Genomic DNA, 15,700 nt, shown 5'->3' with positions numbered 1-15,700 from the left:
TTACATTTAGTAGTGATATATTCATTATATTTAGATCTTCTGTCCAATTGCAATAATTGAGAAACTCATTAAAAAAAAATGTTGTTTTTTTTTAAATCTCAATATTGACTAACAAAATCCAACTTTTGCTCTTTTTTTGCACAACTTTTGCATGGGCTGGAATTACCACAAACAAGTCTTCAATGTCAACAGGTTACACACGTTTACAAACTACATGCTCTCCCCTGTCACTTCATTCAAATAGTTGCCACTAATTCATAGCTGTCTGCCATGAAATAATCAGTCAAAACAGCAGACTACTTGCACTGTCAAATTTCCGGAAGATGGGAAGATAACTGTAATCTGAGGCCACTAGAGAACATTCATTTATTGTTCATTGGCTATTGGATGTCAAACATTTGGTAATTTTGAAATATAGTATTAGAGAGGAAACTCACAACATTTTTGTCATTAGTAGCAAGGATCTTTTATATGCACCATCCCACAGATACATTTAGGATAGCACATACCACAGCATTTAATATATTAATGAAATTTCCTAAGATATTTACACTACATGGGTAGAAACTAAAGCTTGCACCTTCTTCCAGATGAGGGCCTGTTCATAACCCAGTGGTAAAGCGCTCACTTGATGCGCGGTCGGTTTGGGATCAATTCCCATTGGTGGGTCCATTGGGCTATTTCTCATTCCAGCCAGTGCACCACGACTGGTATATTAAAGGTTGTGGTATGTGCTATCCTGTCTGTGGGAAAAGCATTTAAATATCATCCCTTGCTGCATTAGAACAAAATGTTGCGGGTTTCCTCTGTTGACTACAAGAATTACCAAATATTTGACATCTAATAGCCGATGATTAATTAATCAATATGCTCCAGTGGTGTCATTAAACAAAACGAACTATTTTCCAGGTGAGTAGAAATTGCTGGAGATGAGTACAGTCTAAATGACACTAGTTGCCCGGCCCATGTGATGTATACAGGAATGCTTGGCCAAGTAACACTCCATTCCTGAAATACAATGGAGATGAGACCCATTAGGCCCGAGTCCCATTATTGAAAGGTAATGACTAGTGCTGCAACGATAAACTGGTATACTGTGATAATTAATCAGCTCGATACAAACCGCGGTACAGTTTTGCGTATCATGATATTTATACACTTTTTTTGTTCCTTGTATCTTATTTGACTTGAAATAGGCAAACAAACAAACAAGCAAACAAACAAACAAACAAAAACCACATCATTTTATTAATTGGTAATGACAGGAAATGTAACAATCACGTCAAGCGTAGTCGGCTTACTTGTTAGCATACGAAGTGATAGGTCGGTTATACTTGGTTCTAACTTCTAAACAAAACGTGTTAAAAGTCCAGTGAAAATAACCAGTTAACAATAATTACAAATAAATGTTTTGTTACTTACACATTATCATTCATTGTTCATTTACGTTGGACTACGGCTACGGCTATCATCTTCAAAGAAATAAACCAACAAATGAGAATCACACTTCACTGTTTTTCACTGAACTCGGAATACTTCGGCAGATCGTCCAAAATACCTGGGCTAATAACCTCGGCTCTGGTTTGGTCGATCTGCCGAAACATTGCGACTCAATACGTACATTTCCGTGTCAAGCGAGCAGCAACGGAAAAGCCCGATAGTAAGGATTTCCGAATGTGACAATTTATAAATAGTTTGACACTGTCACACCAGTGTTCTAGTTAAACTAGTATTGTGTTAAAAAATTAAAATATGGCCTAAAACATTTAGCCTGACAGCTGAAACTAATAAAGATCATTAAAAAGTTATGCCTTCTGTTTTCATTTAAAAAATGCAACCCATAAATATTAAATTTAAATAATATCAACTATATTGCAGTACATATTGCAATACAGTTTCTTATATCGCAATACGGTTTTGACCGTATCTTTGCACCCCTATAATGGAGAGATTTTCAGTGGTTTAGCAGTGCAGGTGTATTTTAATATGTAGTCCTACAATCAGTGTGACAAATGTCTGTTATGTGCTTCCTACATGGTCAACTAGCAACTCTTCTGTTCATCTAGTTTCATCTGACTAATGAAAGTATTTCTACCTTCTGTCACACTGTGACATTTTACATTTCTTCTGCTTGGAACACCATATGTTCAATGTTTCTGCATGACATTTCTACAGTGATTATGAGTCACAGTGTTTATTGATCTGATATTGGGTGCTAGATAATTGTCATACTTATTATCTTTTCATGTACTTGAATGGCTACAAGTATCTGCCAGTTGTAACTGTTGTATGGCCATTATAAAATAAATAATACATTTTTTATCCTTGCCCAGCCCTAGAATAAAAGCCCACCCCTGTATTTATTTTAGAGGCTAAATTAAAAAAAAAAAATTGTTGCTTAATGTGTAGTATTTCCAATGTCCTGGAAATAAAAAATTAAATTTCACACACTTCCTCTGCCTCCATTTAAAAAAAAAAAAATTGAAGGAAAATCTAGCATTTCATTTATAATGACCTAAGCATTTAAATTCTTGCTTTGGAAGCGCATTTATACTACTCAAGGTTATAGTGAACACAAACAATTATCATATATTATGCATATATATTGAATAAAATGTGACCATCCAAGACAGGTGACTGTTTAAGCAGGTTTGACTGTATTTAATTGCATTGTGTTTGGTATCTTATTATGTTCAGGTGTGTGCTTTCACAGCTGTGACAGGATAACTAATCATGCAGCTCAGTTGTGCACTGAAATCCACTGAATACATTTAAATTTAATATTTTAATAGCTGAACATGGCCAGTTAAAATCACTGGGTATTTACGTAGATGATGTAATACTGCCAGCTATTTAAATGTGACTGTTCAGTCATGATAAATTATGTAGAATATTATGTAATGTTTGCCACTATTGCTTCCTCATAACAAAATGTTAAATTTATTATGCTAAATGTTCAATCAATTGCACTTGTGATTGTGAGAAGATACACTAAATAACAAAATTAGTTTTAAAAGACTGTCAAGTTAATGAACTCCTCATGTACAATGCTTCACTACAGATCAATAAGGCTACATTAAAAGCATGTTGGCAACCGATGGCAGAAGCCACGCATTCCACATTAACATAATAGCATCTGTATGTTTTATGGCTTGTCTCCTTAGCAATCAATAATTTTCCCCTCGATTCTTCCTGTATTGAGCAACATTGAATAATATCTGCTTTCGGCTGGAATTTCTGGCATCTTGGATCCACCAAACAGTAGATCAGTGTTGTGTGTGTGTGTTTTTTTATCACCCAGCCTGTCTTATGTAGATATGTAGACTCACTGTTCACCTGGCAGGCGGTCTGCAGTCTCTGTACGTCTGCTGCTATAGTGAGGCAGACGCATAACACAATCAAGTCACTATGGTGGAAGAATGGTAAACAAGTGGTGCCATTTTGGTTTGTGGTGTGGGTGATCGCGAAAAAGCAGCTAAACTAGAATGGCCGAGGAAACGATCTACTTGTGTAATTTCCGTGTTTCGGTTGACGGGGACTGGTTGTGTCTGCGTGAACTGCGCGACGTACAGCTGGAGTTGGCCAGTGATGAGATGATCACCTCCTGCGATGACGGTATGTTGGAACTGGGTCATGTTGACACCTCATTAATAGCTCATCAGTCTGGCACTACATGTTTATACATGGCGTATATATTTCTTGTAATAGTAGTATGGTTCTGTTTGTCTCTTCTAGCTGTCCACATAAACAGATATTACAGTCAGATATCAGCACAGTTAAATTAAGCTAGATGATGTCCTCTCATAAATTAGATCACATTCTATAGAATTCAGTACTGGCACTGTCATTTGATTTAAATACTATCACCATATAAATTAGTTCTAGATTTACATGTCACTATATACACATGTCACTATATACATATAGATTATAGGTTCACTTGTAAATGTAGGAAATAAAATTTTATGTATTGGCACTGTTATTTTGATTTCAGTATTGTCATTACATAAATTACTTCTGCTGCAGATGTATGGGTACATGTACAGGAAAGAACATGAAAGCATATATTAACAGTGGAAATTGGTACAATATGAATTGCTGGGTTATTTGTGTTATATAAGAATATCTTATCGTCTAATTATTGTGTAAAAGTTTACAATATGTCATAGTTCAGTACATATAATTTAAGAATGCTAATATATTCATGGATTTGGAATTGTCTCATGAATTGTTGGCTGAAGCGGTCTTTACACTGTCTGTCTACCTGTCTGTCTGTATGTCTGTCTGTGTGTGTGTGTTTGTCTCTCTGTCAGTGTGTGTGTGTGTCTGTCTGTGGTGTCTGAGTGTGTGTCTGTCTGTGTGTGTCTGTCTGTCTGTGTGTGTGTCTGCCTGTTGATCTGTGTGTGTGTCTGTCTGTCTGTCTCTGTGTGTGTCTGTATATCTGTCTGTCTCTGTGTGTGTGTGTGTGTGTGTGTGTGTGTGTGTGTGTGTGTGTGTGCCTATCTGACTTTGTGTGTGTCTGTCTGTATGTGTCTGTCTGTATACCTGTTTCTCTGTTTCTTTCTCTGCCAGTCTCAGTGGTAGAAATCCTCACCTGAGATATGATGGTTTTGCAGGATAGATTGTCCTCAATGGACTCAGGGTGGTGGTGGTGGTGGGGTATCCCACCCCAATCAGTGCCCACGATTGGTTTACCATGACTGTGGTATCTCCGTGTGTATTGTCCTGTCTGTGGGAAAGTTCATGTAAAAGATCTCTTGCTGCAATATCATCAGAAGTAGTTTGTGGTGGCAGCTGGTTTGTCCGCATTCTCTCTCTATCAACCAGATGTCGAAGTAACCTTAGGTAGACGCCAAATAACCTGCATCAAGTCCAAAAACGTGCAGAGGTATTATTAAACAAATAGTCCTTTTCTTTCCTTTCCTTTTTTTCTGCCGATGACATTACATCGGTCCCTTCATGACTGGTATGCGTTCTTGTTGGTGGGAAAATGCATATAAAATATTCATTACTACTGTTGAAATCAGCAGCTAGCTTGTGGCAGTGGATCCATTTTCTCTTTCTCTAGACCCATGTCGTTACATTGTAATGTTGGGAATTGGAATATTGCCATTATTCATAATTTAGAATTAGTTTGCATCAACTGATAATCTTTCTATTATACAATTAATACAGTTACAATTATAGTCAAACCTGTCCTAGCGGCCACTTGTAATCTTCAGTCACCTGCCATAAGCGGCCATGTTTTCCCCTCCCAATCAGTTTTTAATATAAATGCATCTCTAATAAGCGGTCACCTGTCTAACACGACCAGTGGCTACCTAAATTGGATCCCAAATCACTAAAATATCTGTATTAAGCCGCCACAGTAAATGTTTACTGTTGTATAAAAGGGATATTTTAACAATAGCAAAAAGTGCAATTATTTGGCAAACTAAATCAAAATTACTAGCTAGCTCCTTTTTCAATGAACTATTCCAAATTAAGCGCCAAAATTACCTCATAAAAATTGCGCAATCCTTTCATTTTTGACTTGATCCTACGGAACATTCAAATTGCGCATTCCTTTCATTTTTGACTCGATCCTACGGGACATTCAAATTGCGCAATCCTTTCATTTTTGACTCGATCCTACGGAACATTCAAATTGCGCAATCCTTTCATTTTTGACTTGATCCCACGGAACATTCAAATTGCGCAATCCTTTCATTTTTGACTTGGTCCTACGAAACATTCAAATTTCGCAATCCTTTAATTTTTGACTTGATCCTGCGGAACATTCAAATTGCGCAATCCTTTCATTTTTGACTTGATCCTACGGAACATTCAAAATTCAATAGCACCAAGAATGTGCCTGTCTGCAACCAACCCCGGTTGGGCTACTGGTGCTCTCTTGTACCTGCCAGCATGGGCGGTCCCTTCTCACACCCACCACAAATCTTTTCCTGTCCTGGACAGAGGAGCCAGCTTAAGCCGATGCCTGCGCCCATGACAGACGTGCACTACAACAGCTTGCTCTTAATGTGCATGTTAAACCCTATGACCTGACCTGACAGCAAATAACTGATCTTCACACCTTCAGGAATACTAGTACGCATTCAGTCAGGACATCTCTACCGTGTATCAATTAAAGTATCACTTTGGAATACATCTCATTGCCTCTGGGAGGGTAAGCTTGACATTTGTAGGATCAGTTACTATGACAATACTCGGCATGATGTCTGAATTAAATAATTGAATGGAAAAAGAAAAGGAAGGTAGTGAGAATGGTTAAATTAATACATTCCGATTACCTTATTTCTGATGGAGGCGACATGTCAAAAGTTGATTTACAGGCAAGTGTGGAGCACACAATCATTAATTAGCAATACAGATGGCAAAGACAAAAAAGCAACAACAACAAACTTTTAAAGACTATATGTGGCAACCAGTAATCAGCGGCCACCTGTCTTAATTAAGTGGTTGCTTTTCTCTACTCCCTTGTGTGACCACTTAAGACAGGTTTGACTGTACATGTACTGGTGTAGGAAGCGAGTGGGGTCAGGGGGGCATGAGCCTCCCCTCACTTTTTTGCAGAGACGATGGTTTTTATATATTTATACATGTATTTATATACATATATATGTGTGTGCCCCCCCCCCCCCCCCCCCCCCACACACACACACGCTGTTTGGCACCTTCCTACACCTGTGATGTCATGTATATGAATTTAAGAAGGATTTGAATTAAGGTCGATGGTGATCACTTTTAGCACCCTTGTTTTGGATTCGTACACAATAAATATATATCTCGATCACCATAATTTCACTTGAAATCCATATTTCATAAATACATTGCAGTACAATATTTTTATTACAAGATTTTATTCAAACACATGATGGTGCATTAGTAGCCTAATGTTGAAACAAAATATTTTTAATAGCAATTTTGCATTGGAATTTGTTCAGTGTATTAAAAATGGAAATGTCATGCACCCAGTTTATTGTTATTAGGAGATGCAAAGTGATGTCATTTGAATACTGACATCATTCAAATTCTAAATTAGCAACAGAGTGCTTTGCCACATTGAACACTGTAAAAATAGTTCCGAAAGCAAACAACACAGTTTACATGTCACAAATTCAATATTTAGACAAAATATTAAGTTTAAGTTTTAAAAGATAAAAGAAATAAAAAGTACCATTAATACATTGTATTATATAAAAACATTACCATTAGACACATGTATGTACATGTATGTACACATACACATACACATACACATACACATACACATACACATACACACATATATATATATATATATACATACATACCTAAAACCAGGGTGCGAATAGTGATTATATATATATATCTATATCTATATCTATATATATATATATATATATATATATATATATATATACATACATACATACATACATACATACATACCCATACCCATACCCATACCCATACCCATACCCATACCCATACCCATACCCATATACATATATATATACTGTGTACATACCTAAAACCAGGGTGCGAATAGTGACTGTCATTGACCGTAGAATGTGTTTGCATTATACAGTTAATACAGTTAGAATTATATGAAATAAAGAATGATTTGAATTGGCTGTTAGGTGTTAAAAAAAAAATTAAACATAGGTAAGTACACATATATTGAGAGGCATATATAACGCAATGGGTATTTCGCTGATATCTTCTTATAGAAATATTATGTCATCAGTATTATGCATGCATACAAATGACATACAGGTAGAAGATATTGTTCGAATCGGGATTTAAAAAAAAAAAAAAGTGGTTTTATACAATAAAACAGCAATTTACTTACCATGGCATATTAAAAAAAGACAGAAAACACAAAAAATGGTTGGTTTTATAGGGAGACGAGAGCAGGCAATGCACATGCAAAAAGATGTTCATGTGCAATGTTGTATTGTTGTAATAAACACACCAGTTATGCTTTTTGCTGAAAACTCATTTTATTCAAAAAAACATTCTGATTTGAACAAAATCGTCTTTCACTTACAATTATTATCAATATGTATTTGTTCGCATACTTAATATATATGATTTGATTTCCTTTTTATGATTTATTCCTTAAATCTATGGTATATTTCTTCTTCTCTCTTGTTTCCTTTTCTGTTTGCACTTTTCAGTATACTCCTTTTTTCTACTGTTAAATTTCACATGCACAGCACTCTTTTGTATCAAATTTTAGACTTTTACTGTCCTCATCTTCTGATTAAGTTTATGCGTGCTTTATTTCCAAGTTATTACCTGTTATATTTAACTAGGCTAGATATAGAAGCCTTCAATACTACATGTAGATGTTCTATCGAAAAGGTTCATATTTTATATGAACGCTGCAATAAAACACACATCCAGGAAGCGTTATGGCAAATATAAAAATTACGACTCTTAACTGTCAGGGACTTGAAGACTCGGAGAAATGTAAGGAGGTATTACATTATTTAAAATGCAAGAACTACTGGTACAATATATATTGTTTACCAGATATTCATTTTACAGCAGTGCTAGAACCTTACATACAGATACAATGAGGATTTAAATGTATATTTAGTTCATATACTACAAACACAAGAGGTGTAGCAGTTATGTTCAATTCAAATTTTGAATACAACGTACATAATTATAACATAAAAATGGATAAGTCCGGAAATTATATTATATTAGATTTAACAATAGAAGGTGAGAGAACTACTCTCGCAAATATATATCGACCAAATGCTGACAAGGAAGCTTTTATCAAAATATTTTTGGCTATATTTCAGAATTTGAAAACGATAAATCTATAATTTGTGGAGATTTTAACCTAGTGTTAAATCAAGATTTAGATACAAAAAGCTATCTATATGTCAATCACCCAAAGTCTCAAAAACAAATTATAGAAAATATGGACATTTTTGACTTGAAAGATCCATTTAGGAAATTAAATGCAAATCTTAGAAGATATACATGGAGAAAAAAGACGCCACCTAAACAAGCTAGGTTAGATTTTTTTTAGTTACTAGTAATTTATTTCAATTTGTTGAAAAGTAATAATTGAAAACAGATATCATTCAGACCATGCAGGATTAGTTCTATGTATTAAAATTAACGATATTAAAAAAGGTAAAGGGTTGAGGAAATTTAATAATTCATTGTTAACTTGTCAAGAATATGTTAAAATAATAAAAGAAACCATTTGGCAAATAAAATACCAGTATGTTGTACCAGTATATAATTTGGACAATCTAGAAATAATTACGGATAATAAAATCCAATTTTTAATAAACAATCAATTATTTTTGGAAACATTATTAACAGAAATTAGGGGGAAAACAATTTCGTATTCGGCTTTCAAAAAGAAACTAAAGATTGAATTAGAAGAAAAGCTTTGTGATGAAATTAACATGCTAGAGCAAAATGAACACAATGTTGATACTAAACAAATTGAAAATAAGAAAGAAGAATAACTGGAATTAAGAAAAGACATATTCGATCATGAGCTAAATGAATAGAAGAAGGTGAAAAACCTACTAAGTATTTCTGCAATATGGAATCAAGAAATTATTAAAGTAAGCTAATCTCAAGAATACAGTAGACCTCTTTCACATTCCACTATACATGTGCCCATTGCGGGGTAACTGGAGGATGCAGACCGTGAACTCAAGCGAGATCTCGCAAAAATAGACCTGTGGACAATTTGGGGGGCATAGACAATGGGAGGCCACGCAATAGAAATGTAAGTATCTCCATGATTAATTATTCTATTAGTAGGGAACCTGAAAATTCTGTCGACATCCAACAAGACTTAGTGGAAACATTTATGAATTATTGCTTATCACGTTCGGTTCGGAATTGTACACAATAAATATTGGATATGGGCTGAAATAATATTAATGTGTGTGTGTGTGTATGTATGCAGATATTTATTGTATTTAATATGATGTAAATATTTATAAAGCATTATTCAGATAAATACATTCAGGATTCTTGTTGGGATTTCTTTTCACCAAGTTATTTAAAATTTTGTTTGGTATTTCTACATTTCCTACATGGTCTACATTTCCTTCTGCTCTTTTTCCATTTCCCTCAACTTCAAAATATGGTCATAAATTTGATTTTCAGATTATTTTCTAAAAGACAATCCACTGCATCCTTTCTGTAACTTGTGCTAATTGGATCAGGTTCAGTGTCATTCTGCTCACTGGTATTATCATCAAATAAGTTCAGTATTCAGTGTTCAGTATTATTGTCAACATCTACTGGGCTGTCTTTATCGTATGCATCCAATACAGTTAAAGTTAAAGATAGAAAACATTGATTTATTAATTATTCGGCTATTGGAAGGAAGGAAATGTTTTATTTAATGACCCACTTTACACTTTTTATTTACGGTTATATGGCGTCGAACATATGGTTAAGGACGACACAAATATTGAAAGAGGAAACCCTCTGTTGCCACTTCATGGGCTACTCTTTTCGATTAGCAGCAAGGGATCTTTTATATGCACCATCCCACAGACAGGACAGCACATCGGCTATTGGATGTCAAACATTTGGTAATATTGACCTATAGTCTTACAGAGGAAATCCACTACATTTTTCTGTTAGTAGCAACAGACGTTTTATATGCACCATCCCACAGACAGAATGGCTCCACCGACGGGGGTGGATCCCAGACCTACCGCGCATCCGGCGGGCGCTTTACGACTGGACTACGTTCCGCTCATCATCTAATACAGATACTGTTTCTTCCGTTTCCACTGTTCTTAGTCTTGGTCTTCTATTTTGAATTCCAAAATGTGCCTCAAAGAGTAGGCATACTTCAGGCTCTTGTAAAATTAAAGTATACATCTGTAAGGAAAGAAAACCAACTCCTTCTAGTTCTATACACATAATGTGAAGTGAGTAAAGTGAACAGATATTATAATACTTTAATAATTATCACACACACACGCACATACTCGCACAGCAATAATAATAGCAGTAATAAAATTGGTTGAGGGAGAAACCACCTTTTGAGAATTGATCTACTATATCTCCGCATGTTAATCTCTAGACCAGCTTATGCAGTGACATCATGACGTATAATAAAGGTATATAAATGAAACATTTCTGTTACCATACCGCAATGTGTGTGCAGACGACAGTAAATTTGTTTGCAATCGATGGTAAAATAAATAACTAATAATGTAGTGTTGTTACAGATATACAGAAACACAAAATGGTGTGAAATGCGTTCACTACATGCTCAGTCATGAAATGCCAGTATGTGGACACATAAAAGTCATGTAACAGTGTCATATTCCTCGTCACATTAAGAATGCCAAGACTCCGAGAAGAACAAAGGGAGCAAGCGTTGGGCATGGTTCAAGGGGGGACTTCGCAAAGCCAAGTTGCTAGGACCTTCAGAGTCGTCAACTATTGGATGACTTGTTGAACGTCATCAACAGACCGGGAGTGTCCGTGATCGACCTCGACCTGGTCAACGTCCCGTTACGTCACCACCTGCCACAACCGCGTAACGTCACTGAGCTTGCACAGGCATTGCAGGAGGAGTGGAGGAACATTCCTGTGACTTATTTGAGATGTTTGTGCCAATCCTTTCCCCGTCGTCTTCACGCATGCTTACAGGCCAATGGTGGACACACCAGATACTGACCTTCATATGGGGGGGTTGAACTTTTCAATTACGAATGCAACTCGATTACTGGTGATAACTGGCCATGTTTCCATGTGAATGTATCTCATGAATACCAGTCATTAATGTCATATTACATTATCCATCAATTCATTAATAGTTTGTCGTTATTTGCAATCAAAAGTTGTTTTTGTGTTTTCATTGTGTGTCAGTATATTTTGTAGGAAATGATTTAGTTTTCAGTATTTAGATTATAAATAAAAATAGGAGTAGAAATAGTGGTGTTGATTGTAGTCCACAGAACAGGTAGGCCTAACCGAGTGGTAGATACATGCAACCCGACACGATCCTAATTTGATGTTTGGTCTAACTTATAAATATTGTATATAACTGGAAAAGTTCCTGAACTTTATGTTATGTATAATCATGTTATAAAAACATGTGATACTTGCATAACATATCGATATATAGGACTTCTCCCTATGCTTGTAAATGTGTATCAAAATACTGATGGTATCGCTAACAATCTCAACCAATGTTCTCAGGTACAAAATACAAAATAGTAACCAAACACTATTGTACATACAGATATATGTTTACTTCAAACTGATCTTCCTGTAAAGAAGAAGATGTCATCTTCTAAATTCTTCAAAACAAACAACAAACAGCATGTCAACTTTTACTTCCGCGTTTACAAATGACGTCAAACGTTAAGCCACATTTATTCGGTTTCTGGCGTCATGCTAAGTTGTAGGTTTTCGTGTGTGACGGCTTATATATGTTTTAAAACTTTGTAAATATCAGATATTATTTCAAGTGAAGTTGTATGTACATGTATCTGATATAAATGATAGTGAAAATAAAATAAAATAAAATAATAAATAAAATAAGATAAATAAGTAAATAAATACATAAATAAATAATTTGTGGATAGACATGTAACATTGATTAGTAGTTGTACGACTGTCTTTTTTTAATGGAATGATAAGGGGAAAATAGAGTTGTGATAAAGGTCTATGTGAGTTGGGGTTTTTGTTGGGTTTTTTTTAGGGGGAATGGGAGGCATATTTTATTAAATTTTAAATACTGATACATGTGGAGTATTAAACATCACTGGAAATCCGCATGAATATTTAACTATAATTCTATTTGTTAAAAGTAGCAAACACATTCCACTAAAGTTAATTTTATTGTATGAATCTTTTAATTTTGCGTTAAAATACCCTTGACAGGTGGCTCTAGAGACTTCGTCTAAGTTAATGCTTCACTGTTTTTGGTCTTAAACCATTCTGATATAAACTTTAGTAGACCGTTTTTCGCATCTCATCTCCATACATCTTTATTATATGTGCTGAAATCCTTGCCATTATTATTAGAAATAATCCAACTATTAAAGGTGTAAATATAGATGGTGAAGAATATTTAATATCACAATATGCAGACGATACAACTTTCATTCTAGATGGATCCCCCGAGTACCTGTACAGTACACTCGCGGATTTAGATTATTATGAACAAATATCAGGTCTAAAAATAAACTATTCTAAATCAAAAGCCATTTGGATAGGAATCAAAACGTTTTCTAAAGACGTTTAATTACCACAATACTAGATGGAAATTAGACTGGAGCGCAATACAATTCAGTTTACTTGGTATACAATTCCCAGTTAATTTAGAAAATATTATTGAACTTAATTATGCCTCTAAGCTAATAGAAATACAAAATTCCTTAAAATTGTAATCTGTTAGAAAATTAACATCCTTAGGAAGAATAAGGGTACTTAAAATGCTCATAATACCCAAAATAATGCATCTTTTAATTTCCTTACCCAATCCAGGAGAGATGTTGTTTAAAAAAATTAATACACTATTCTTTAAATTTATTTGACAGAACAAGCCCGAAAAATTAAAGTGCGATTTAATAACTCCAGATTATAAAGAAGGAGGCCTTAAAATGCGAAATTTAAAACACACTACTTAGTTGGTTAATGCTAGAGAAAATGAATGAATGAATGTTTAACGACACCCCAGCATGAACAATACATCAGCTACTGGGTGTCAAACTAAGGTAATTCAAAACATGAAGTGATGATCAACATCAATATAAAAATTCAAAAGTCAAATAAAACACAGTGTAAAGAAATACTAGAGAAAAATCATAACCCACAAACTGTAGATGATATTTTATGCACCAACATCATTCTTCCTTTTAAATTAAAAGTTTTGTTAAAAAAACAATCAGGATGCAAGGAAATGTATGATTTAATAAATTATAAAACCATAACTCCTAAAGCACAAACAAAATATGCACAAAAAGGATTTATTATTGACAGGAGTGATTGAAAAAGGTACTATATATTACCTTTTCAGTGCATGAACGATTCAACTTTATTATGGTTTCAATATAAAATAGTCCATACAATTTTAAACCACCAACACATTTTTACACATGATTCACTATGTTGATTCAAGTATGTGTAGCTTTTGTAACAATTACCCAGAAACCATACAACATCTATTCTTTGAGTGTAATATACTAATAAGGTAAAGAATTTATGGGAATCAGTACAAACCTGGATACTGACTATCAGTTACCCAGAAACCATACAACATCTATTCTTTGAGTGTAATAAGGTAAAGAATTTATGGGAATCAGTATAAACCTGGATACTGACTACCAGTTACCCAGAAACCATACAACATCTATTCTTTGAGTGTATAATAAGGTAAAGAATTTATGGGAATCGGTACAAACCTGGATACTGACTACCAGTTAACCAGAAACCATACAACATCTATTCTTTGAGTGTAATACGGTAAAGAATTTATGGGAATCAGTACAAACCTGGATACTGACTACCAATTACCCAGAAACCATACAACATCTATTCTTTGAGTGTAATACGGTAAAGAATTTATGGGAATCAGTACAAACCTGAATACTGACTACCAATTACCCAGAAACAATACAACATCTATTCTTTGAGTGTAATAAGGTAAAGAATTTATGGGAATCAGTACAAACCTGGATACTGACTACCAATTACCCAGAAACAATACAACATCTATTCTTTGAGTGTAATAAGGTAAAGAATTTATGGGAATCGGTACAAACCTGGATACTGACTACCAATTACCCAGAAACAATACATCTATTCTTTGAGTGTAATAAGGTAAAGAATTTATGGGAATCGGTACAAACCTGGATACTGACTACCAATTACCCAGAAACAATACAACATCTATTCTTTGAGTGTAATAAGGTAAAGAATTTATGGGAATCGGTACAAACCTGGATACTGACTACCAGTTACCCAGAAACAATACAACATCTATTTTTTGAGTGTAATACGGTAAAGAATTTACGGGAATCAGTACAAACCTGGATACTGACCAAGACAGGAGTTAGAATCAGTACAAACCTGGATACTGACCAAGACAGGAGTTAGAATCGGTACAAACCTGGATACTGACCAAGTCAGGAGTTAGAATCAGTTTTAATAAAAATATGATTATGTTTGTTATGATTAATGATGAAAATTATGTCTTTTTAAACTGGTTAATTATTAACATAAAATATTAGGTGTATGTTACAGAATTTCAGAATAAAGCTTTAGAAATCAACGCTGTAAAAACATGCTTAAGAAAAAATATGAAATAAAAGATTTATTCTGTATAAAAGTAGTAATTACGAAACATTTAACAAAGTATGGGCTCCATGGTTTAATCTGTTCGATAATAATTAAGAGGCTTGCACACAATATACTTTAGCATAAATGTTCACATAATTACTGTTTTACCTGTTTTGAGACAAAGAAAAACAGGCACTCATGGAGAACAATCATTAACAATAACGGTGATTTTTCTTCTCTTCTGCAACATTACTATGTTGCTCTATCTTTTTCTCCTGCTTCTTGTTTTTTTTTCACTCTTTTAAAAAAAAAAAAAATCCCCGATCCGAAAAACACTGTCCGCATGTATATAAACTGTTGCTTTAATATGTCGTGTTATTTTGTATCTTTATGTACAGCAGTGAATCAGGGC

At 34.5% G+C, this 15,700-nt stretch overlaps 1 protein-coding gene across 3 annotated transcripts in view; it reads left to right on the top strand.

The window, feature by feature from the left end:
* Positions 1-2,980: 2,980 nt before the first annotated feature.
* LOC121378813 (RUN and FYVE domain-containing protein 2-like) overlaps positions 2,981-15,700 on the top strand; it is a 74,235-nt gene continuing 61,515 nt past the window's right edge. The window contains exon 1 of one of the 3 annotated variants that reach the window (XM_041507141.1): positions 2,981-3,615. In XM_041507141.1, the coding sequence (XP_041363075.1) occupies positions 3,486-3,615 (130 nt within the window). In that variant the 5' untranslated portion in view covers positions 2,981-3,485. The remainder of the gene's footprint in view (positions 3,616-15,700) is intronic. The other 2 variants (XM_041507140.1, XM_041507138.1) reach the window with 2 other exon arrangements.

Source organism: Gigantopelta aegis, chromosome 8 (genome assembly GCF_016097555.1).
Source record: "Gigantopelta aegis isolate Gae_Host chromosome 8, Gae_host_genome, whole genome shotgun sequence".
Classification (NCBI taxonomy): Eukaryota; Metazoa; Mollusca; class Gastropoda; order Neomphalida; family Peltospiridae; genus Gigantopelta; species Gigantopelta aegis.
This window is presented reverse-complemented; position numbering and strand designations above follow the sequence as displayed.